This window comes from Pelecanus crispus, chromosome 2, assembly GCF_030463565.1.
Source record: "Pelecanus crispus isolate bPelCri1 chromosome 2, bPelCri1.pri, whole genome shotgun sequence".
In the NCBI taxonomy this organism is placed as follows: Eukaryota; Metazoa; Chordata; class Aves; order Pelecaniformes; family Pelecanidae; genus Pelecanus; species Pelecanus crispus.
This window is the reverse complement of record NC_134644.1, coordinates 1,974,925-2,001,103: the sequence shown is the minus strand read 5'-3', so window position 1 is coordinate 2,001,103 and position 26,179 is coordinate 1,974,925. Positions and strand designations below refer to the sequence as shown.

Here is a 26,179-nt window from a genome sequence, read left to right as displayed (position 1 = left end):
GGACACAGGGCCCCTTCATTGTCCCTGTGATTGAGGCTGCTTTGCCTTCCAAGGCAACATGAAACAGGCTTTCAGCTGCATCTGGCTTTTAGATGACATTAGGTGTTATGAAGTCTAAGGAAAGCTGTCAAGAGTTCAGGTTCAGGTCCACATGGGAAGTTTGCAGGGCTTTCCATGCTGGTTTCTCCCCACACATCACAGGACACCACAGGTGAACTCACAGGATGGGAGAAGATCGGGGGATCTGCTATGGCAAGTCATCTGAAGACAGAAGGGTACCAGCCAGCCCCGTCTGAGGACTGCCCTCAGAGAAGCAGGCTGTGGTCCCCAGCCTCAGAGCTCCCACCCACCCCGCTCTCCTCCCAGTCCCTGACAACGCAAGGAGAGCTGGCCCAGCCATGCCCAGCACGGGGCATCCCAGGGTGGGAAAGGGACCGTAACAGCACGCTGCAAATGCACAAGGCTGGGAGAGTGGCGGGTGTAAGGAGGGAGAGGTCTGTGTTTGCGATCAAAACCCGAGCATGCTGTGAGGGATTCGTGGGGACACCTTGGCTCAGCGAAGTTACATTTGCCCTTGTATCTCTGCTGCCTGGAGGCAGGCAGGAGTCCCCATAGCAAGCATGGGGTTGACCATGACACTGTCAGACTTGCTTGGAAGTCAGATGAGATGGATCTCACCTACTTTTGGAGGCCACAGCCTCCAAGGGAGGGACGTAACCCAGTTTTCCTCCATAGGCAGCAGAGATCCAGCAAGGAGAGAGATGCTACAGCAGGCACCTAAAGGGGAGCAGATAAGACACCATGGCGTCACTGATTTCTGCCCTACTCTCGGGAGAGCCTGGGTGGTGAGCTCAGGATACCGTGGATTTCTGCAGTGAGGCAACCTGAAGCACTGGGTTGGACAGAGGCAGAGCATCCCTCAGGAGACTCTGTGTCTGTCTACCGGACCTGGTAGACAGGTGGGACACTGATGGGACCTCATCAGTGCCGACTGACACCGTCAGCCACCTCCAAACAGGAGGTGGTAGGCCACCCTACGAGGCAAAACATTGTTGGCTTAGCGTTGCATCTTTCTCCTCTTTTTTTTTGTGGGTTTTTTTTTTTGTTGTTCTTTACCTTTTTCTGGTTTTGTTGTTTTATTACTGCATCTTTTAACCACAGTGGGCTTTAGGCCATCCTGTTTTTAAGACAATAATGTTGCGTTTGTGGAATCGTGGTTAGTGGCATCAGCAGGATGTTCTCAAAGGCTTCCCGGTTTCCGTGAACACTGTCTGCTCTGAATTTATTTTGCCAGTTGATGCCAACAATTGACCTTGTCAGTCCTTTCTCCTCTGCCATGTAGAAAAAACCCTCTTCAGCCTCTGCAGTACAACGGACATCTTTTTCTCCTCCTAATGAAAGAGGGTTGCAGGTAGCAGCCAGTGCTGCAGTGAAGGAGACCCTGCCTTAGCAACCCATTTGAATGCTAACACGTGGAAAATATTCCCAAAATTATGACAGTTTCTTAAAATATCATGAGCTTTTCAAAAAGGGGAAGTTTTTATTTCTCTTCCTGTTTCTCCCCTTATTCTGGCTCTCTGGAGATAATCACCTCCAGCTTCTTTCGGCTGCCATGGCAGGGAAATGCTTGCTTTTATTTTAAATGTGAGCTGTGTGTCCCCCAACACATGACTCCAGAAGCTAAGACTCAAACAAAACCAGACTTAAAAAACACCAGATAAAGGCATGAGAACTTGCAGTCCCGATGCATGGCTGGCTATCCATGTCCTTAAACAGTAGGGGGAAATGAGTAAGAAAATACCATTATCTTCTTCCTGCCATGTCCTTCAGCAAGCCGTCCTCTGGAAGGAGTTCACAAAGTAGATGTCTAAAGAGGTTAGGGGAGTTACTGAAAGTAAAAGCTATTTTGCTGTCTTTCACGTTCATCAGCTAGCCAGTCACTGTGTGGTAGAGGAAAGTGTCAGGGCAAATTGAAAGGAAACAATAATCTCCTGCGTTTTTACTCCTCTGGGGATTACTGCTGTGTGTTTTGTTTGTATATGAATAGGTGGTGTTCTGCAAATGCCTCAAAAGCAAATTGGTTTCATTTGTTCAGCTTTTGGGGGATGATTTGGTCTTTTTTTTGCATTTATGATGTTCAGAGTTAGGAGATCTTGACAGTGAAGTTTTCATGGTTAGGTTTGGGAAATGCGCCTTTGGAAAGATCAAAACCCTGCATTGTGTGCATGAATTAAAAATATTAAAAAAAAAAAAGTCCTGAACATGACTAAAAGAGGACAGTCACAGGAAGACCCCAGAGCTAAAAGTGGTCTCTGGGGGATGCAGAGACTGTCTTGGAGTAAGTGAGCGCAGGTTTTGCAAGTAGCTGTGTGAGCATCTTACATTCTCAGGAAGCTGCTTTCTCCAAGTGCTCCTGTTTCCTCTTGGCTGTGTTGGAGCTGGGAGCTTTTAGAGGCAGAGGCTGCCTCATGCTCTGGTCCTGGGCATCCTGAGCAGGAGACTCCTCTTGCCTGCTCTGAGATGTCTAGGTGTCTACCTGGGCTTTGTGGTCTGAGCTTGTCCATGGACCTCCAGCCAGCACAGCAATGTGCCTGGGGAGATATTCAGTTCACTCTACACAGGCGATGAAGGCTCAGTTCATTTGCCTCCATGTAGTCACCTAGAGGCACCCAGGGTGTCTGAGATATCTACCAAGGGCAGGTAGACATGGCACAGTACTAGCAGGAAGCTGTCAGGGGAGGTTTAGATTGGATATTAGGAAAAATTTCTCCACAGAAAAGGTTGTCAAGCATTGGAACAGGCTGCCCAGAGAGATGGGGGAGTCCCCATCCCTGGAGGGGTTCAAAAAACAGGCAGAGGTGGCACTTTGGGCCATGGTTTAGTGGGCATGGGGGTGTTGGGTTGATGGTTGGACTGATGATCTTAGAGATCCTTTCCAGCCTTAGTGATTCCTAGTTTTACTTTCATTCAAAAATAATCCATCCCCCAAGCCAGGAAACATGAAATTACTACTCTCCCCTGGTGGCCTTGGCAGTGTTAGGTGAATGGTTGGACTGGATGATCTTAAAGGGCTTTTCCAACCTAAACTATTCTATGATTCTATGGAGCAGGACTGGAGGCCAGGTGAGCTACTGCAGGGCATCAGGTTGCACTCGACACCTTGTTTCTTGCCACTGAACTGCCTCTGTCAAAGCAAGATTTGGGATTTTCCTCTCTGTGGTCAGTGGAACAAGACAGAGACCTGGAAAGGGTGCATCACCCCTCACAAGCAGAGTCTGTCTTTCTCTGTTGACTAAGCTGGAGGGACTCACCCTAGGACAGCTCAGGTACGTGTGGTGGATTTTGGCCTAAGTGATTATGCTGTAGTAATTTCTGGACAGTTCCAATTCCTGGTCAAAACCTGCAGCTGCCGTAGCAATGCAAGTGGTTGTTACCAATAAAAATCCCTCCAAGACTGCAGCAAAGCTGTTAATTTTCATCCTTCCTTTCTGCCCAGAATATTAAACTTCAAATCTAATGGTGTGTTTTAAATAAAATTTTTAAATCCTTTTGTTGGGAAAAAAAGCCAGAAAACAGCCATTTAGCTGGTTGTAAATAAACCTACTAATTTCAAAGACCAGAAGGCAAACATCCACTTGAGCAGGGACTGCTGATGAAACCATGTCAAGTCCCTGTCCCTGCCATCATTTTGCATTTTCATGTAATGCTGAAGAGTGGCTGGTACAGTTACACCACAGACTCCCATCATCTTCAGGAACACCTGGAACCACAAGCAGTACCTGCTGTTTCAGGCCGTACCTCCCTGGTTTTGAGTCTGCAGTCTCCAGCTTCATTGGCAGCGATGGATACTCCTGAGGGGTTTGTGAAAGGTGGATAAAAACCCTGAAGTCTGGCGTTAATAGATATGCAGTTTTGATACAAGGTCCACACCTCCACCAAGAAATGGTGAAGGGCTTACAAATGACAGAGAAAAGTTGAAAGCCGCTGCTCGGTCAATAGTTTCCACATTTCTGTGGCCAAGGCAACTTAGCCAGTAATATTTCCTTCAGATCACCATGATTTGAATCCTCTGACCTTTAGTTGAAAATGCTAGTGTTTACTCTGGTTCTGTAGAGAAACTGGGGATCACCTGTCAAGACCTTGTCAGCCACCGGCTGTTGTGGACCATGGCATGGGAACACCAGCCTAGACAGAGACTGAGTGTGCTGCTGGCTTCTGCTGAACTGCAGACCAGCAGGTGGGATTAATCTCACCTTATCTAGCCTTTTAAAGATTATTTCTTGAGGTTTCTTCTACAGTCAGGATGTCAGTCAGACCTCTCCTCTCATCCCATGTAAGGTGGTTTGTATCGCCTGCTGGTTGTTCCTGCTTTGCTTTGTGGTCTATAGAAAGAGCTTTGAACAACACGCTAGGTTAGGTGCTTAACCTTTATATGGATGAGGATGAGGATGGCTCTGCACCAAAATAACCTGTGTGCTATTTCTGGCTCCACAAATCACCCTGGGGTGACTCTGAGAAGCCCCTTCCTTTTTTGGTTCTTCTCCCCTTTGTCCAACTTGCTTCTTTAGGCTTGGCTTTCAAAGCACCTAGGTACTAATTGAAATCTGAGGGAGTTATCACCAAAACAACTCTACACCCTAATTTCTGGGCCCTGAGCCATAAGTTCCTCAGAGGAGAGATGTGTTTTGCTGCAAGCCTGCATGAAGGTAAGCATAACAGCAACAGACTTATCTGTGGCCTTAAAATACGTTTGTCCTACAAATACTGATGTAAATCTCTAGCCTGCACCTCCCACAGGAGTTCACTAATACAGATGTATTGACTTTAGAGTGGTGGCTGGTTTTGCTGTAGGCAAGCAGCCAAAAATAACATCTTCCTTGTCCTCCCTCTCCAAAATCTATTGTGTGGATCTAGTGTCTTATTTCAGATGAAGCTTCTTTATTTTCAGTTGCGAAGGAGCCTCAGCATGGAGGGGAGCACATATACGGAGATGTGCATCTCGCGGACACTCTGGCTATGCCAGCTCCTGTTCAAAGGTGTTTGATGTCAGGAGAGCAATCGTGGATGATCAGGGGGTGAAATGAGGATGGGGAGCGATGTTCCCCAGTGTCTGCTTGCCCTTGTAGAGGATGGAATCTGTCCAGAGAAGCTTTCTGCTTTCTCATTGCCTCTGCTGCAAATAAACCCATGATGGGAGGGAGCAGGGGGGTGTAAAAGAATCACAGTTAATGGATTTGAGAGATCGTTACAATGGGAACTGTGCACAACGGCGTGGTTTCAGCAGCCACTCTGAAATAACTATCTTCCCTCTCGCCCTGCATCTGAGTGCTCATGGATATTGTTTCAGACTCCTGGTCAGCTGAGCAGGACAAGCTGAGTTTATGGAGGGTATCTGTTTTCTCCAAAACTGTCTCCTGACTCTTCTTATTTCTTATGAAAATGTCTATGAGACTTCTGAATGATTAGGAGGAGTAGCCTCTGGTAGCTTTTTGGGTAAAAAGGCTTCCAACTGAACTAGTCTAGTCTAGTCTAAAATATCCCTCCCTCATGCTGTTTTTTAATAAGCCAATGCACATTTCATCTGTGGAACTCATTGCCGTAAGACTGCATTATGACTAGAGGTAGAGGAGGTTTCAAGTAATTCAAGTTTTTATGGGCATAAAAATGGAGAGAAGTACCATTAATATACAACATTAATAACATTTTTGGGAAGTGATCTATACTGTCATGCTTCAGGACATAAGCTGGTCTGCTCTAAATAAAGGCCAAGAAGAAGCTTCTTCCAATGGAAGACTATTTAATAGCTGTGTATCACAAAATTTCTTTCGTCTTCATCTGAAGCAGGTGGTGCTGGCCAGAATCAAAGGCATGATGTTAGAATTCAAGATCAAGGGTATCACAATCAAGCACAGTTTTGCAGCTCCTTCAGGCAGAGGTCAGAGACCTGCCAACTCCCAGGCAACAAAGCAGAGTGTTTAATGTGATGTAGTCATGAGGGTTCAAAGACTCCAGCAAATTCCAGAACTCTTTAAAGGAGAAAAATGCTTTGCCCACAGGAGAATGTCAGAGACTAGGCAACTCCACTGACGCACTGAGCTTGTGAGCTAGTGTTGGGGTCTCTGCTTTGAAAAATCCTCAGTGGATTGCTCTTCCATAAGAAACTCTGGTTGACTTGCCTTCAATCCCTGCAAGTCTTTTATCACAGAATCATAGAATTGTTTAGGTTGGAAAAGACCTTTAAGATCATCCAGTCCAACCATTCACCTAACACTACCAAGTCCACCACTAAACCAATCAAGGGGAGAGGAATAATTTTGTGTTTCCTGGCTTGGGGGATGGATTATTTTTTTAATGAAAGTAAAAACTAGGAATCATTAAGGTTGGAAAGGACCTCTAAGATCATCATTCCAATCATCAATCCAACACCACCATACCTACTAAACCATGGCCCCAAGTGCCACCTCTGCCCGTTTTATGAACCCCTCCAGGGATGGGGACTCCACCACCTCTCTGGGCAGCCTGTTCCAATGCTTGACCACTCTTTCCATGAAGAAATTTCTCCCAATATCTAATCTAAACCTCCCCTGGTGCAGCTTGAGGCCATCTCCTCTTGTCCTATTGCTGGTTCCTTGGGAGAAGAGCCCGACCCCCCCTCCCTGCCCCCTCCTGCCAGGAGCTGCAGAGCGATCAGGTCTCCCCTCAGCCTCCTCTTCTCCAGACTGAACACCCCCAGCTCCCTCAGCCGCTCCCCACCAGCCCTGTGTTCCAGACCCTTCACCAGCCTCGTTGCCTTTCTCTGGACATGCTCCAGCATTGTTTGTGCCACATCTTGCAGCAATGAATCCCATGGATTAACAACATGTTGCATGAGGAGTGTCTCAAACCTGCCATCTCCTGACTTTAGCTGATGTCCCACAGCTGCATCATCACTCCACAGTTCTTGCAGCCAAGCACTGCCAATGCTACTAAGAACCATCCTTCTCCCTCCCTGGAGAGACCCAGAGGATTTGACAGGGCTCCTCAGGCCACAAGGATGTGCTTAGCCTGTATCCACTTACCAAGAAGCTGTCAGCACATCCTCCATCAAGGTGTTTAGGACACATTAGAAGATTTTTGTCTCAAAGGTTATGCATCTGCCATAAGCATCCCTTTGGTTCATTTGTTCTGAGCAATCTCATCCCTCTTAAGTAACAGAGTCCAGGAATAATACATCCAGTGGAGGTGGTGACTTTGTCCCACTCTGGCAGGCAATGACTCCTTGCCACCTCTTGGCTGGGTTTCCACAGGCCCATGAAGCTACTGCAGCAACCTTCAGGTCAGTGGGTTTCTTGTTCACAGTCCATAGCTGCCAGCCTATATACAGTATGTCTGTATGTTGGGGAAACCCCGCCAGTACCTGCATGAGACCCCACAGTCTCACTCAGAACACAGCAAGGCACGTCTTTAGCATCAAAGGCTGGCAAATCACAGGTCCTCTGCTTTTTACACTGCCTGCCTGGATTCAAGGTTGAGACCTTGACCCCTTCCTTCTAGAGGCTGCATGTCCTACATCCCAGATATGGGAGAAATCTTTAACTTTGGCTGCAGACATTAATAATAACAGCATTCTTTGGCTGGCATAAAACTCCTTATAGCAGTGCAAAGATCATCTGTGCAGACACCCAGCTGTGTCCTGAGGTGGCCCAAGAGCGACAGAGAACTCATGATCTGTGAGGCTGAGCAGAGAAGACGTCTAGTCTAGAGGAGATCAAGGGGACACATGATTACAGCCTTCAAACACATAAAAGGCTTCTGCACAGAGGAAGGAAGAGAAAAAAAAATTCCTCATGTCCCTCGAGGATAGGAGGTAATGACCTTACATTACAGCAAAGGAAATTGCATTAAATGTCAGGAGAAGCTTTCTAAGAGAGGAGAGTAGGGCAGGCGACCAGACTACCTCATGAAGGGAGAGAGACAGTCACTGAGAGTTTCTAAAACAGCTCCAGCACCTCGCCAAAGCAATTACAGCAGATCTTATTCTGCATTTAATTAAGAAAATGGGCACAGTCCTTCCCACCAGACCTGTCTTTCTAACAGTTCAGCAGTGACATGATTTTCCCAAAGACCACCCAGCTCACCACGTCCACCTTCCTCTCTGTGCCCAAGACCTGTTTAGTTTTACCTTCCTTCTCTAAGGCAACTTCCCAGCAGTGCACAGACTAAACAAACCCAATCAGGATCTTTGAAAACCTGGAGACAATCCCCTCTGCATGCAGTTGTCTTTCAGGGAAGGAGAGGAGGAAGCAAACAGCACGTCCTAAATGAATCACTACATTTTTAATACACTCCTGGAAGTTTTTTCCGCAGACAGCGGTAGCGACTAGAGGACGAGATTAGCTGACTTACTATTTTAATGGCCCCAGCCCAGAATGGCAGCCCTCTAGGACAGGGAAGCCCATCAGCTTGGGTAGAGCTATCTAATGGAGTAAGACATTGCTGTGTGACTCTTTCTAAGTCTTCCTGTCTGAAAGCAGATATCTGGGCTGTCAACAAAAGCTTCCTTTCTCAAGCAGAACAAAAGCAATTTGCCTCCAGCGAGGCTGGGTTTCCTTTGTTATGTAACTGTCAGTGGTCTCCTAGTTTAACTGTGTAATTACATTCTCCACAGCTGGCTTCGGTTCAATGGGTTTCTTATTCACAGCCCAGCACTTGCACAGCATGCCAATATCTTGAAGACATCCTTCAGTGTCCCGAGTGCCTATATGTGCATCGAGGGTGCAATCCGTGGAGCGGATTCCCAAGTATACCCAGACCCAAGTGCAAGGCTGGGCTAATACTAGACGGTTGTTCACGGGAATGGCCAAGTTGACAGCTGCTTTGCATCACCGGAGCCCTGCAAAACAGCTAACGCAGGCCAGCCGAATCACTCCCTGTAATCTTCACTGTGTTTACTGCATTGGTTGTGTTTTACAGCGTGCTTATGCACGTTCCATGTTCTGACTCTCCGGGTAGCCACATAACGTCACTGCAGAGCGCGGGTGCGTGGGAGTCAGGTGCATGAGCACAGCGGGGACCTGGATCAGCCTCCATTCGCGCTCAAGGCAGGTGATCCATGAGGAAATCTGTATCCTCTGCATCTGGACCTGATTTCCAGGTCTTGCTGATCTGCATTCTCCAGACACACACATGGATCTGCAGACTCGAGCCCTCTAAAAGTGCTGCAAGTTCAGACCCCCAAAACATTAGATATTTTCCAAAAACTCTGGGCCATTATCACCTGTGTATGAATCTACATGACTGGGCCACTGGACTGGAACTGGTGCCAGTTCTGCTTCCTTGGTCAACAGTGCTTTTTGGAAAGATCACCTGTCATGCATCTGGATAGTCCTACGCACCACCTGTCTGACTACTAAATAAGTATATAGGCAGTGCAACCTGTGTATCTTTTCAGTCTAATTAATGCTCCCACCTTTTTCTGCTTTTTAAGGGTTATTATTTCTCCTTCCGCCTGTTCTACCCAGGAAATGCTGGGATGTTGCCTTTCATAGAGCTCCCAGGAGGTAGAGCAGATCAATTTTTAATTCCATTTCCTTTCCTTCTACCACGGGTTTATCTAATAGTATAAAGCACCTAAAAGAGGCAGAAGACTGGAAAGAGACAGACTCATTTGCTAATACCCAGAAGGGTTGGAAATAAAGGCAGGCCTGATACCACATATTTGTGTCTGCCTTGCAAGAAAAGAACTTATTATTTTCTTGTAAAAGTTATCAGGTTGTAAATGAAATTGGCCTTGCAGCAGTGATATTTTTGTGCTACGCTCTTCAAAATTCAGACCCACACCAGCTCTGCACATGGCCTTTGGCAGCTGCAGGAAGAAGTGGGGCAAATGCTGCCCCAGTGAGTCTGCAGCTTGCAAAAACTAATGGTCACCCACCCACCCTTGGGTTTTCTTACTCACTCACAGAGTGCTTACGGAGTGATTTACCACCACGCAAAGCAGGTCTGTTGCAAGAGGTATTACATGCTTGTACACAGCATGCACCCCAACAGCCCTTCATCGGTGCTCAGCCCACGTGGCATAACTGGCATTCAGGAAGGATCAGGGAAAATAAGTGTGCTCAGCAAATACAGAATATTTCAGTCTCAAGCTTGTGCAGAGTTTCAGCAGCCCCAGGACTCAAAACGTCCTATGATGGGCTCAGTAGGAAAGGCTTAGTTTGACAGGGTTTCTGCTCCGAGCTGTATCTATTCCTCCTCATCCTAGAGCTTGCTCCAAAGCCAGGGGCAATGACCCTCGTGCGTCATTGAGAAGGCTGGAGTAAAGACTAAGAGAGGGGTCTTAGTCTTATGGTTGTGAGCCAATGGAAATAAACACAACTGCTCTTAGTGGGAGATCAGATCTGGCCCCCAGTGGGCCAGAGGTAGAAGAAGAAATTTGGTCAGTGAGGATGGGACTCCAACCTGGGAGATGCAGCTCATGCAAGTTCCCTCCCTCTCCCGCATGAGGGGACATGAACAGAGCAAGGCCAAGGCATGTCCAGGGTATCGGCCACCTCTGCAGAGGAGGATGTGGTTGGGAGGCTGAACCCTTGAACAGGAAGCCCCAGGATGAATGCAATCCTCCCAACCTGAAGCTGTGCCTCTGCCTGGCCCTTGTTTCTCCTTTTAGACCTGCCATGTGGGGACATAGAAGCTCCCCTGGAGGTAGCAACTGGAGAAAGGATAGAGAGATGCTCTGAAGCTCTTACACCCCTCTTGAGTGATGAGAGGTGGAGGACACACAGCATCAACTGCATCGGCAGCCTCCCTGCACCCTTCCCCATAGGCTCTTCGTGTTTTCCCCTATCAACAGAAAAGAGCCGGGATAAATCTCCTGAGGAAGGGCCAAGGGACCACATTTGAAGCGGATCTCCTGCCCCCCTCGGCAGCGATCCCCCTCTCCACGCCATAACAAATAGGCATGGTGTCACTGGCATAGAGACACCGTCTCTTGCTCTCCTGGTGGCGTCCCAGAGGCTTAGTATGGGTATCACTTTGATGGCACAACGCCATTGTCTGGTGACAGGATTCTGATCTGTGATGAAGAGTCTCTTCTGTGCCTATTTAGGTAGTTGGTAAAACATTTATGAAGCAGTGTTGATCTGCTCTGCGGGTCCTCCGAGGGCAGGGATGGCAGGGGAGGAGAAGGAAGCAGAGGGAATACTACAGCTGCAGAGTCTGCTATGGTTTCTAGCTGAAATATACCTTCAAACTCTCCATGAAATGTTTTGTTTAAACAGGAACGCTCCCACATGCACGTGGGCAGCCCAGACACGAGAACAAAGTTAACGGTTCAAACCAAACCCAGCTCAGAGGAGAGATTCACTGTGCATCTGAGACATGGTTAAATAAGAGGTACACACAAGTAATCATCCCAGACAGCAGTGTGGGGACCCCCAGCACCAGCCCACCAGAGCAGGTCCAGTCAGTAGCTGTGACAGGGAAGATGAAAGACCATGAGGACCACCCCAGGCTTGTGTCTGCTGGGAGTCCTGTCTCTCTTTTCAGTGAAAAATTATATGGTCCTTTCCCCCCGCCTCCTCTTTTCTCATCCTGCAATCCACCGTACAACTCCCTGCGGCACCAGAAGCTCCCTGGGTCTCTCCACACCACCGCCTCTCTCCTGTGAAATGATAGCAGGTCCTTCTGTCTGCACAAGGTCCTGATTTGGACAGGCACGTGCACCAGGGTCTGCCCATCAGTCTGTGGTTCAGCCCTGGGCACAGGAGGTGGAAAGGGCTGTGCTGTCTTCCAAGCTGAGGCACTTCTCTTTTCTCTAGATGTCAAAAAGATGAGCATTTCTGTCTGAGCTGGTCACCCTAGCCCACACGTACATAGGTCATGGAGGGAATATCCAGCTGTCAAAATGTCCCCTAAACTGAGCTGTCCTTATGCAGGACTGATTTCTCTCAGCTGGCTGAAAGCAGCCTGCAGAGATTAGCTCAGATGAAACATCTAATTTTCAGATACTTTCTGCTTCTGAAGCAGGACAGAGGAAACCCCACTCAGGTCCTCACTGCAGTCACACAGCATTCAGCACAATAGCACCCAACCCTTCCTGGGAGCCTCCCAAAACACACAGAAAACACAATAATTGTCTGCCCTGCTTGGTGCAATACTCCAGATACATTTGCTCCAGGTCTCTGGAGAGGGAAAACTCATACCTGAGAGAGCAGCATGCAGAAAGACTAATCCGCACAGCTTTTCTACAAAGAGCAGCCCTACAGCTCAGCAGAGGTTCCTGAGTCTCCTCTCTGTAGGTGGCCAAAAGCAGATGGCTTTGGAAACATATAACAGGTCAAGCATAATGCAATGCTTCCTTTCAATACCCAATCCATACAAAGTTCACGGACTTCTTGAGCAAGACTTTTTTTTTCCCATGTACATACCAGATCTGATGTTTGTTTGTTTGTTTTTTAATTTGTCCAGCCTTCCCTTAAACTTTTAGCGTCCACAGGGTTTTGCGTCAAGAAGTTTTCCAACTTTACCAGAACTCATGCAGGGCCTTGCTGATCGTCAAGTCAGGCTGGTGGCATAAGATGGAGAAAGCTGATTTCTATACTTGGCTTTGCCACAGATCTACTGGAGGGCTGTTGGGCACACAATTCTTTTCCCTAGGCAGCCAGGGCATCTCTGTGTTCAGTCACATGTGGACTCTGGAAACATCCTGGCTGTGACCAGTCTAGGTGGTCCTTCAGGGCTGTGCCATTCCTCACCACGTTCCCTGCTGTGCCTAGATCTGTCACTGAGCTCCATTTGACTTTCTGAACTAAACAGCCCAAATTTGTTTCACCTGGAGTAAAGAATGTGACTGAGCAGAGTTCACAATCTGGATACACCTGGGTGCCTCAGAGGTCAGGGTAGAGAGAGGGCACCAACAAACCATCTTTTGGCTCCTCTAAGTGGCATAGGTAGACATCACCATCCTGCCCCACAGCAATGGTTTGAAGCTGGGCGTGCAGAAGTTCACACAGCAGGTCATTACATGTGAGACTCTGTCCTGGTTTCGGCTGGGATAGAGTTAATTTTCTTCCTAGCAGCAGGCATAGTGCTGTGTTTTGGATTTAGTAGGAGAAGAATGTTGATAACACGCTGATGTTTTTAGTTGTTGCTGAGTACTGCTTATGCTAGTCAAGGACTTTTTCAGCTTCCCATGCTCTGCCAGGCGCACAAGAAACTGGGAGGGGGCACAGCCAGAAGAGTTGATCCCAACTGACCAAAGGGCCATTCCATACCATATGACGTCATGCTCAGTATATAAACTGGGGGGGGTTGGCCGGGGAGCAGCGATCGCTGCTCGGGAACTGTCTGGGTATCGGTCGTCGGGTGGTGAGCAATTGCATTGTGCATCACTTGCTTCGTGTATCATTATTATTATTATCATTATTATACTGTTACTATTAGCATTACTATTTTACTTTATTTCAATTATTAAACTGTTCTTATCTCAACCCAGGAGTGTTTCTCACTCTTACTCCTCCAATTCTCTCCCCCATCCCATCGGGGTAGGGGGAGTGAGCGAGCGGCTGCGTGGTGCTTAGTTGCTGGCTGGGGCTAAACCACGACAGACTCCTTGCCACAGGATGCTCTGAAGAGGGCTTAGTGGTTCTGTGGAGGACCCCCTCTCTCCCCACCAGCTACGTTCTTGATACAGACTTCCCCGTGGGGTGGGCTGAACTGAACTGGAAGGACATGGTGTTTGCTTGGGGCTGTGGAGGTAACTGTGCCACCCCATCCTGGTTTCAGTTTCTCTGATTTCTGAGGTTAAAACAGTTACGATGCCCACACCAGACACATTAGCTCCAAGAGACCCAGCCAGACCATGGACCCTGGAGCTCATTTACATGCTTTGCCACACAAGTCCCCCAGATGTTGGAGGGTCACAGGGCCATGGGACCTGGGTTTGGGGAGGGGGAGGGGAGGAAGGGAACGGAGGAAGAGGGGCTGGCCCAGGGGTCCTCTGCTATCGCCAAACCGGCCGTCACAATAGCAGCACTGTTGCCTCGTGGGCTGGTTGGGTGATGGGATTTCACAGGGCTGTAAATCACTTTCCTGGCGGCCGCGTTCTCCTGCCCGTGTTGAAAAGGCTTAGGTTTCCCTCCCGCAGAAGTGATGGCAAGCTCAGGGAAGGAGGCGGAGGCCAGGTGCTGGAAACATTCAGTGGGGGCATCCCCAATCGCATACCTCTGAAATCTGACCCTGGCAGGGAAGTCGATGCGGTTCAACAGACTTCAGGACCTCGCTGCGCTGGTGCCAGAACAAACAGCTGCATTGAGGATTCCTGGGCCATTAGCAGTGGCCATCCACACTGGGAATGCTTTCTCCTGCCTCGCCAGGAAGGAGGGAGGGAGGCACCACACGCTCGCTTCTGCAGCTCCCAGATGCTCGCAGGCAGACCTGTGCTCGCACGGCATGTGCGTGCACAGTGGCACTTGCACCAGGAACTTGTTTCAGGCATGGGCGGGATGCAAAAACCCTGAGTGATGCATGGATGCAGGCAGGCTAACACGTGTCCAGACACTAAGGCACAGACTGAGCAGGACATTGAAACCCTCTCGGACGAGCAACCGCACCCAGCGGTCTGGGCACACAGCTCTGCAAAGTCCCCAGTGTGTGAAAAGCAGGTATGTGATGGAGAAGGCTTTCCCACCTGTTGGGAGGAGCTGTACAATATGGCTGCAACGGAGGTTGGGGGGTCTTCTGGAGGGACCTCCTGCTATACCTAAGTCCCTGTGTCCCAATCCACGAGTCCATGAGTCGAACCCAGTCCGTCCCAGGGATGCTCTGACTTAGCTGCACTAAGTACTTGGGAACAGGATGCAACACTGAGAGGTGACAGCTCTGAGACAGAGGAGGGGCAAACAACCCTGAGAGCATAAATGTCTTCCTGTCAAGTTAGGCTGTGTTACTAGCTTCATCCGATGGCTCTTGGGCAAGAAGGAAGGAAAGAGGATGGAGGCCAAGAGCATAAGGCACCCAGTGCTTCAGGTTTCTGCCTTGCAGTGAATGGGAGAGAGCCTTCCACTCCAAGCATGGCCCAGCCCAAGAGGAGCTGGGGATGGGTGGCATGTCCTCTGGTAGGCGGTGGTGGCCTGCAGAGGCAGAGAGCAAGCAGACATTTGCACGGGGATGAAATGGCTCACTGAAAGAGGAAAATAAATTTGATCTGTTGAGTGACGGTGATACTTGTACGGTGTTAAGAAAGATGCTGTAGTCTGTAAGTTGAGCTTCTGTTTTCTGTAGGGTACTTTGATGCAACTCACAGTTGTGTTTTTGTTGGAGGGGTGTAGTCAAGGAGAAGACCATGCCCTCAGAAAGTCAGATGCATTGCCTGGGCTCTCACAAGGACTGAAGAAGAGCCTTCACTCACAGCATGAAAGATCTTTGTCCCTGGTCACCCATCACCCCATTGCCTCCCAGCTCTTCTTGCGTGCACTGAGCCCCAGTGCATGCAGTGATGGTATCTCGGGAGGAAGTTAGAAAGACCACAGTGATTCTGGCTGTGTTGCACGCAAAGTGCATTTGCTGGCAGAGCAGCTGAGATGCGTTTCTAACAACCTTACAAACAAGCCCACATCATGTGCTCAAACACGCTATTTACACCCACATACATATATGCAGGCACGTTATCTATGCACAGCGCTCACTGCACATAAAGGAGATGTGTAAAGTAGATCAAAGGAATCCTGTCCTAAAAGTGTCTGTTTCCCCCACTGGAATGTCTCCAGTTAGTCTGGTGAAGATCCACCCAGTGAGTGTCTCTGCTGTGCTGATGCCATGTGCTATCCTTGGGGCTCCCCTATACCAGCCCGGATGGCAAAGGGCTCCCTGCACAGCACGTGCTCACCAAAATACCCTTGGTATCAGCCATGTGATACAACACGGACTTTGTTCCTCTACGGGTTTTGCATTAAGCAGGGTGGATTAATGTTTCCACACTTTGTGCGACGGTGAAAGGACATGGCTTCACGGTGTCTCAGCCACCAGCAGTGATGCTCCATGGGCTCTCGGTCCCTGGAGCAGGTATATTCATGTAACCCTCAGCTCCCATGCCCAGTCACGGAGCAGAAAGCAGGTCTCTGGCATGTGAGCCCATGTTGTCATGGGGAGTGGGCAGGAATTAATGCAATAGGGTTGTCTAGGGAAAGTATTGTCCAGGGAGCAAGGTTCTACCTGCCATCAAGCCCCAGTGCTGGCTGAAGTGTGGCATGGTGACTCTCAGGTCCCATGCAGTCAGGAGACACATGAGCCAAGAATTGGTGAGAAATACACATGAGCCCTGACAGGTTTTATATCCCATGTGCTGGGAAACACAGACTATGCAAAGGGCTTCCCAGCAGGATAGGACGTGGATGGTGGGCTACAACACAACAGGACCCCTGCTTCATCTTGCAGTTCAGAAAGGGGGGGTTTCCTGGTCGTTGGGGCAATAGTGAGGCTTTTATTTGTTTCCCATTATTGCTTTATCATAAGCCTCTTGTGGGATCTTGGGCAGATCCACAGCATTATCAGGATCACTCATTTCTCTGAGTTTCAGCGGACATCAAACCTGCAGCAAGCTGCATCTGGCCTGTGGGGTCATGGGGAGGAAGAGGAGTTTCAACTCCGTGCTTTGATTTAGGATATACAGCCGAGTGTTCAGAGGGGCCTTCAGATCCGGATCCCCAGTGGTCCCAGTCTATGACCCAGATGCACATCCCATTCCACAGTGCCTGGCTATGTCCACCATGCTTGGCAGAGAAAATCCTTGAGGACCTACTTTTTGCTGCCCTTTTTGTTGCACAGGTCAAAGGAGAAGGAAAAACTTGCTAAAGGGCTGCTGCAAAGGTGCAAGCTGTTCTGAACAGCCAGCCCTCTCCCAATTATCCCAGGATCATTAAAACTGTGTCTGTGACCTGTGACATCCCAAAAAAAGCCAGGACAGATTAAGCACCTGCATTTCTGCAGCTATAGCCAGAACACAGAAAACAGGGTTGTGCTACAGGCGGTGGCTGCAGCTGATCTGGTAGGAAACCAAAGAGGGTGTAGAGATGATATATGATCTGGTGCCAAGCCTGCCAGGACAAAATCACCACCTTCAAACCTTTCATGTACATTTGAAATAGCGCTCTGAGGTTTGGGGGATGCTGATGCAATGGCAGTTCCAAAATCAGAGTTGGATGTTCTCCAGGCATCTGCTCTGGAGACACCAGGGTGTAAAAGGGAAAAAGAGAAATGACACCAAGAGAAAGGGGCAGAAATGTCTACCAAAGGCTGCGTGCGCTGGAAAGGACAAGTGCGTGCGTGGGGTGTGTGTGTTGCTCCTATAGGCTGAAGGAAATGCCTGGCTGCGGGGCAGCTGTGCAACATCATTCGCAGCCCCAGACTATCACAGATAGCTCCTTGTCTCTCTTGTCTCTGCACTTAATAGCTATCATCGATGGGCTCTGAGTCAAATGACTGGCACGGCCCTGGTCTCCTGTGGATTCGGGACAGAAGCTTTTCATGGCGTAGCTGTGCTGGGAAAGGATTGCTACAAAGTCCCTTTCAGACAGCACCTCCCTGCCTCCCCGTACCCATCCCCACAGCCAGCCCTGCCCCCCATGGAAGAGAAGCACCCCTGTGGAAATGCAGTGCAGAGGAAAGTCCAGTCTGCAGCCAGACCCCAGCTCTCTACCTGCTTTTGCATTATTTATTATTGGCCATAGATGGCAGCAAACGTCTCGAAGCATCCCGCTGTGTCGGCTGGCTGCAGCTGGGAGCTGCAGGAGCAGAGGCACAAGCCAGGGAAATTCCTCCATCCCTTTGCTGTACGAGCATGGTCCCTTCTCCAAAGGGAGAGAGGAGCAGAGGTGCCGGTCACCGGCTGGCTCCCATCCAGGGCTCTCCAGCAGAGCGGGTCTAGTGGCCACTAGCAAGCAAGCCCTGGTTCTCCTCCAGGCCCCCATGCTCCAGGCTGCTGGGATGAACTGGGGGACTGTGGAGGGAGCCAGGCCTGGTGAGACCCTCAGTATTGCTCACCAGGAGCGGTCCTGGAGATGACCAGGACCTGTAGTGACAGGACAAAGGGCAACGGTGCTAAACTGAAAGATGGTAGATTTAGACTGGACATAAGGAAGAAATTCTTTATGATGAGGATGGTGAGACACCAGAACAGGTTGCCCAGAGAAGATGTGGATGCCCCCTCATTAGAAGTGTTTAAAGTCAGGTTGGATGGGGCTTTGAGCAACCTGATCTAGTGAAACATGTCCCTGCCCATGGCAGGGGTGTGGACAATCCCAGCCCCAGGATGGGGAAGGTTCTGCAACAGGGAAGGAGGGACAGCAGCAGAGAAAGGGCCCTGGTTTGGTTCATTTTGCCAGTGTAAATGCCGCCATTGTGTCCAGGTATAGAAAAAGAAGGCAAAACTGAAGGCCTCCCATCTGTTGATCTACATACCCGCTTCTATATGAAGGCAACTTTGACTTTACCAACCCCATTTTCCAGAAGACCACAATCATTCCTGCTCTACAGGAACTTAAGAAAAGCTAGACGGGATCAGGCCAAAAGTCTATCCAGCCCCAGTTCCTGTTTCTAATAGAGGATAGTCACAGGTGCTCGGGGAAAAGGAATAAAAGACAGAGTTGTTGGGAGTGATCCTTCCCCTTCTCCTGCCCCAGCTGCCATTTTAAGGCCCCCTGCTCTGGAGGTTGCATGAAGGCTCATGGTGTCTCACAGCTGTTCCTCCGTTCAGTTATGATTTGTCCCAGCAGGAGTTTCGTCTGTTCTGTTCTCAGAGCAGAGCCATTCTTTTCCACCAAGTCCCACACATCCCAGCTTGGTGAGGACCCCTATTCTCCTCTGCAGTCTCAAGGAGGGAACTAAGGATAGACCTGATGTCCATCTGTCTGTCTCCCTGCATCCCATGCAGGTGCTGGACTTGCTGGGGGCGGCAGGCTGGGTCCCCTGTCACAGCACTAGCTTCACATTTGGATATGGGTTAAGGCTCCTGCCTTGGCCAGGCTTGCTGGATAGCCTTGGTGGTGTCACCTAGCTTCCCTCTGCATCTTGGTTCCTTCACTTTAAGAGAGGGGGTCCTAATCCTGCTTTACCTCCAGCGGCAGCTTGGCAGGGGTTAGATGTATCTGTGCGTCTCACCGCACCTAGTGTTTCAAGCTATATAATCTAAGCAGAGAAGCGAACACCTTCCCAGTCACTTCACCACCAAGGAGGAAGCGTTGCGAGACCTGCTGTTTCTCACTTTGCCTCGAGTTTGATGGATTACTGGATTCTCTCCCTCCAGCTCTTTGTTCTGCATTTTGTTAGCCAGGCTCCAGACCCATGGCTCTTCTCCAGAGCCTGGAACGCTGTTTCTCTGCCAGGTCCCCTTCTCTTTGCAATCCTTTAATTATCATTTCAGGAGCATAATCACCCAGGGGAGAGAGAGAGAGCAGGAGGGAGAGATGGAGTGAGCAGGAGCGTGAGTTTCCCCATACTTTTCCCCCTAGAAGCGCAGAAGAGGAATGCTGTGGTTCTATAGGTTGGCTCCTGCAATTAGCACAGCCTGTGTAATTAGACCAAGATAAATGGTGCTGGCAAGGAAACACCTCATCAGTCTAATTTCAAACTGTTATAAAACCAGTGAATGGAAAACAGAGAGCGTCCATTTGTTTCCAATTGAGAAAAGTGCAGGGTTAAGGTTGGTCCGCAGCTCCACCTCTTGCACACACGCACGCGCTCACACGTGGCTAAACGAAACCAGAAGGGAGCAGCGAATATACAGCTGTGACAAATCCTTTGCCTTCTCAGGACACAGAGATACTGAGGATTCAGGGCATAGTGTCAAAACCCAAATCAAAACTTTCTTTGCCCCACCCCTTGTTTATTTGGCTATGCTCTGTTTATTTACTTATTTTCCACATCTCCTCCTGATTAGCATATCCAAAGGAGGTTGAGCTCCCCCGTGCTGGCCAGTTTTGCATGCTCTTTTTACTCGAGATGTTACAGTCTGAACGGTGAAGGAAGGTGCCCATGGTCACCCCATGAGTCTGTGTCAGAGGAGAGACGAAATTCTGGTTCCTAGCTGCTCTCCTGAGCTGCAGGTCTACACGGTACTTGTCTTCCCCGATCCATTGGTCTGTCTTCTTTTAATTGATCTCATTCCCAGATTTATGGCTTTTCTCCCTTCTCCCAGTGCGCCTCATCATCGCCCTCCTCCCTGCTCTCCCACCAAGCTTTTCCTTTCCACCCTTTTTCTGTCCCCAGCTACATCAGGGGCTGGACAGTCTCTTATACTGCCTGGGGGTGCTGCTCCGTTCATGTCCCATGATGGGGTGAAGGTGGGTGTCTCTGTGACTAGTGCATGGCTCAGGATGGGGAAGGGCTGAAAATTATGGGTCCCAAAATTAGATTCTCCCCCTTTCCCTAGAAAACAACCCTGTGATTGTCTCAGCCTCGATTTTTGCTTCTGGGTAGACCTCAGACCCCTGTGCTGACGAAGACTCATGCATGGCAGGGCCAAAGGCAGGACTCTGAGGATGTGTAGTTCAAGTACGATGTTGCCCTTTAAAGAACGGGAATCAGCTTTGTGCTGAAATGCCTCCAGCTCAGCAGGACATCTTCCCAGAATCAGGAGAGACACTTGGTGTCCTGTCCCGGCACCAGGGAACCATACGCAGCCTTTTGGAACAAAATCCCACCCGGGCAGCTTGCTCGTCTTCAGGTTTTGTTGCAAACTCCAAACTCCCGCCAGGTCCAAGTTCACACATGCCAAGTTCACTTAACCTTTTGTGCTCACCGGGAGACAATGTGGGGGAGAATAGGGAGTAGGCAGCATCTTTTTAAATAGCTCGTAGCTACGGCACTTGCCATCCTCTCTTTTAGAAGGCCCTGGAGAACGGTGTGGAAAAGCCGTGTGCATGTCTGGGCCTGGCAGGTTGGTGCAAAGGGAGCAGGCAAGTCTATTTGGGACCCAGATGAGTCTGTGCAGTTGCTTCATGTTATTTCTGTCACAGGAAAAGCAAAAATCAAAATGGGTGGATGCCATTCAGTGTCTCCTTGAGGATTCCTCCCTAATCCAGGCAAGACATGAGCTCATGATCTCCAGGCTGGTTCCCCTCACTCCAGTAGTGACGAACTGAACTGCATGCCCAGAAGGTCTGGCTGGGGATGCTTTTGTCTGTGTTTTTCTAGAAGCTATTGACATTGAACCCAAATACCAGCAGAAAGTCCAAAGATGAAGAGGAAAGTTCATACCTGCCTTTGAAGAGAAAACCATCAGGATTCAAACAGTACCATCTCAGTTGCCTCATTGCCGGGAATAGTTGGGATCATTTTGCCACAGCACTAGTCAGGAACACATAAATAATGATCCACAGATAACTGCTGTCCATTCTGGAGGCAGAGAGGAGGGTAAGGGATCATCAGTTTATTTTCAGCTGAGAATTTCTGGAATGAAAATTGCATGGGTTCTGGGGTTTGTTAGCATATATTATTGCATACATATAAACCCACACTCAGGCACTGCAGCACTTTCTTCACTGTGAAAAGGCTGAACAAGTTGTTGGTTAGCAAGGACACCCATTAGTGGGAGACATGCTCAAGAATATGTTTTCTTGAGGGCAGTTTGTGACCAGATGTCACCCTTGGCTATTGAATTGCTGTCTTTCTTGACAAGGGACTGCATCATTTTGTCTTCCAGCTGGACAACCTTCTAAACTGGGAGACATTGGGATACACCAAAGAATGCCAGTGGTGTTTTACTAAGGAAGGTTTTTCCATCTAAGCCACAGCTTGAAGGCTATTTGTAGACATGAAGACGTTCTCCCCCACAATGTGGAGAAGTACCACGAGGCCTAAGTCAAGATCTAGTCATCTGAGCTTTTCCCAGTCGTCAGTGTAGGCTCCTCCAACAGGAGTCATGATTTAGGATGGGCTGAATCATCTTCCAGAGCCCATCCCTTGCCTTTTGTGGCAGATGGGGCTGCCACAAAACTCTGCTCCTAATTTAGGTGCTGTAGTAGGTAAAGTTAGATTAGAGGCATGAGTTGTGGCAATGGTGTTTTTAGAAGGAAACATAAACTTTACATCTCGATGGCTTGTCATTAAAGTTACATGCAAGCCAAAAGACCCATTTTACTCAGAATTGTGTTCCCCACCAGTAAATCCTTCCTGGTTCCTCAGGGCATTGGATCACTCTTTCTCACCTCCTGAGGTATGTGCTGCACAGCATGGTCCCATATTTCCCCCACACATCCTCAGTATCCACGTGACATCAGTCTTCGGCCATTCAAATTGTTTAGAAAGTCTTACAAAGGGCCTCAGTTGAAAGTAGCTCACTCAGGAACCTGGTGATTAGCATGACGCATGCCAACATGATGGGCTGAGACCATTAGGAGCAATGATCTCTTGGCCATGATCTTCTTCTGGGGCTTCAAGGAAGCCCAAATCCTTCAGCGTGTATTGAATCACCATCACATTTGCTGTGGGGAAGCAAAGCACCCTTGGACCACTGACTAAAGTGAATAGTGTTGCTATCAGTTTTCCTTCTCAGTTCCCACCGAAAAGGAAAAGCTAGGGACAGAGGGTAGGTGAAGGGGCAACGGGAGATACGTGGGACAGGAAACATGGCCATCCTCCGCTCGGGTACCATGCAAGCATAATGAGATCCTGAGCAAAAATTCACCAGGCACCTCCTGTGTCTCTGGAAACCTGAGATGCATCCTCTCCTGCATGAGGAGTGAAAGCTGTTCCGTTCTGATTTCATCCCTCCTCCATCTGCTTTACTAAGTTTGGTCCTGCTTATAACTAAAGACATTTGGCTTCTGTCTCGGGCTGTCGACCGTGTTGATAGAAGTGGTTTCCTGTTGCAGGTCTTTGTTTTTGAGTGACCAGCTTTCCAGATGGCAGAGGCCACATTTCCCCTTCTCTCCTTCCGAGGCCTGTTTCCCTTCTCGTTACCTGCCAATTAGGACTCATTACCCACTGGGGAGAGCTGCTTTGGGAGTTAGGAGACCGTGACTGCAGGGCTGAGTGTCTTGTGGCAGTAATTGTGGGATGTCATTGCTCTTGCTGTGCAGTTCTCACAAGGAGAACAGAGGGCTTGCTCAGCTGAACCCAGCTGGGGTCTTTTTACCCCAGTTCCTGTCTCCAAAGTGGCCAAAAACCAAACGTTTCAGAAGACGTGAAAGAAACGCCATTGTAAATATATGTGGTGTAATACCCCTCCCTCTCCTCCATCCAGGTTTTTTTTCTAATCCCTGACTCCTGAATAAAAGCCTGAATCTCCAAGGGTGTCTAAGCTGTCCAAAAGTCCTTTTTTTTTAAATTTGGTCCTCTAAAGAAATAAGATTTATTTAGTTATGTGTCTATATGTGTGTGCACTTGCGTGCATTTACCTTTGCACCTATAACTTTCAAGGAGTTTTGAATCTTTAGGAAAACTTTAAACAAATCTGACTCTTGGCTGAGGTTTTAAAGACAGCCAGTGCCTGCAAGCTCTGTAAAAATCAGCCATTGGTTAGAGGAAAGCAACTGAACGAGTTGGTGACCTTGCAAAATTAAAGCCGAAACTTGCATTCAGCCTTATTAGCCAACAGGGCATCCAGAGTCCCTGAAACACCAGGCTGTAGAAAACTCGTATTCACCACATCCACTGTTTGTTTGATGATCTCTTAGCATGGGCTATTCTTAGATATAAAAGCCAGGAAGCTTTTCTGTATAACTCAAGACAGAATTTCACTCCATTATTCCAGCACAAAGCCCATTTCTCGCAGTCGACATGGGGTGTCTCTTTTTCAGGAGGCATCCAACCTGCTGTTTCAGATGGAGAATAGTCTGTGCCCTGTGCTAAATTTAAGGTGCAGACACATTTATACGCATCAGCAAAAAGTCACAGGACTGGGTGTGCACCAAAATGCCCACTGCTCCCCTGAGTATTTCTAACTGGGGAAACAGTAATTTAATATTTGCACGTGCTGATAGCCATATCTGTCTAGATGTTAGTGGATACAAATCATGTATTGTGATTGTGAGAGCACTGGTATTCTGAACCAGCCTCTCAGTAAGAGATCCTACCGCAGCATAGTCCAGCTGACGTCAGTGGGGTGGCTCGATTTACATCGGCCAAAATTCTGGGTCCATTTGCTGTGTCTCAGTCGGTTCATTGGGGCTGCTGATGATGGGAGAATTTGCGTCATTCAGCTGCTGTAGGCATTGAAAAATAGCATGAAGGACTCCAGAGAAATGCAGCACTGTTTTTCCCAGCTTCACGATGAGAAGCAGCAAAAAGAAGGTGTAAATGGATGATGTTGTGCTTTAACATGAGCCCTAGACCTGCTTGGGTTTGGGTAGCTCTAGATCAGCCCTGGAAATGTGGTGCATAAATATCCTTTTTTGCCTGATATGTGACAGGCAGTCCAGCTTCAGGTGTGCCTGAGATGACTAGATCAAGGGCCAGCTTGCTCTGTGTATGACCTATGGATTGAGGAGCACCTCCAGATCTTGAGTGGAGTGGTAGCTGGCTGGAAGGACTCTACCCCCAGTGATGGAATCAGCATGGGGAGACAAGCCAAGTGCCATGGTGTCTTTTATGTGTCTGGAGATAGGTGTGATGAACCCAAGCTGATCAACGAAAGGTCAGAGGACCATGGGACCACAACTTTGGTGTCAGTGCTGGTACAGTCAGGCCTAAAATGCCAGACAACATGGACAGAAGTTGAAGGTTGGGATCACAGAAGATCGTGTATGGCCACTGCAGAGTAGGGTTACTAGCAAGCAAGATCACCCCAAACATAGCTTGAGTGGGTCACCTAGTGATTGCTGGGAAAGCAGTCGAATGCGGGGTATTTAGTCAGTAAAGCCAAAACCAGAGAGAATAAGGTCGTAGGCTAGTGATGACAACTTGCATGCATCCTGTTTCCAAAAAAAGAGCAATGGCCTTTTTCAGTGCAATACTGAACCCAGAGCTCCTGGCAGCATCTTTAAAGAAATGTCCAAAAGTCACGACCAAGAATGTTCCCTGATGGCAGAGATGGAGGATTTCCAGAGCCAGAAAAACTTGCTCCTTTGCCTCTCATAGCTAAGTTTGCCCTCCCTTGTCTCCCACTGATAATGCCAGTTCACCTGCAGAGTATAAATGCAGGCTAAACCTGCCTGCCTTCAGTTTTCCTGTCACAGGGGTTTTTTTTTCCATTTGCATATAATCATGACCCCAGCGTCCTGCTTCAGTCTCACCTTCCTGCTCCGTCTCACAGCTCTCCAACCTCCTCCCGATTCCAATGAAATTCTTTCCCCTCTCCTTGTTGACACACAAGTTTAGCCTCCAAATCAGGATGTGAGCAGGCACTGTTTGTCATAATCGCTCCACCAACCTCACCCCACAAAGAATCTGTTTTCAAACAGACAAAAACTCATTAGCTGTTTTACGGGCTTGTTGATGCACACTGATGGCTGACTTGTTTCTGAATCCAAAGTGAATTTCTGGAAAGGCTTTCAACTGTAGAGCACTGGGGTGGTTAAATACAGTGAGATGTTTTTAGGGGTTGGTTTGGTTTTGTTTTTTTTTTTCTTCTCATAAATAATGATAATCTGCCTTTGTACATGCTGAAAAGATCAAGTGTAGCAGGGAGGCTTGGCTGCGATGGAGAAATCAGCAAGTCATTTGTCCTGGGGTGTCAAGTGCAGGGGTCACCGTCATTTGCAGGAGAGCCTGGTGATTAACAGAGTGGATTTTGCACAGAGCAAGCAGCAGCAGAAAAAAAATCTCAGATCCAGCCAGGTGATCTGCTATTCCCCACGGCAGAGCTCTGGCTCCAGCAGGAAGAGTACTGGAAGGAAAACTTTGTTGAAACACTTGCTAAGGAGGCTATGGCTTATCTGGAACATCTGTCCCTGCGTAAGCCATGTCTGTTGACTTTATAAACTCCGAGAGCAGTGGTTAACAAAAAAAAAAAAGAAAGAAAGGGATTGTATTTTAAACAGCTATTCTGAGACAGACACACAGAGAGGATGCAGAGATGCAGGAGAAGGAGAGCAATTCACCCACCTCACTTTCGGTGACAAGAGTGGGAACCACTCCCTCTGAGCTCATATCCCAGGCTCCCTTTATAGCCGCTGAGGAAAAACAGGCACTTTTAAGGCATGATTCATGTGCCCTGTTTACGTGTCTACTTTAGGAGGAGATAAATCATGCCTGGCACTCCAGT

General features: G+C 48.6%; 1 protein-coding gene across 2 annotated transcripts in view; it reads left to right on the top strand.

Annotated features, from left to right (window-relative positions):
* Nucleotides 1–26,179, top strand: part of PTH1R (parathyroid hormone 1 receptor) — a 124,274-nt gene that overhangs the window by 14,451 nt on the left and 83,644 nt on the right. Inside the window, exon 2 of one of the 2 annotated variants that reach the window (XM_075705861.1) lies at nt 836–937. The exons of the other annotated variant lie outside the window; for it this stretch is intronic. Within the exon in view, the coding sequence (XP_075561976.1) occupies nt 836–937 (102 nt within the window). The remainder of the gene's footprint in view (nt 1–835; nt 938–26,179) is intronic. 2 annotated transcript variants of the gene reach the window in all.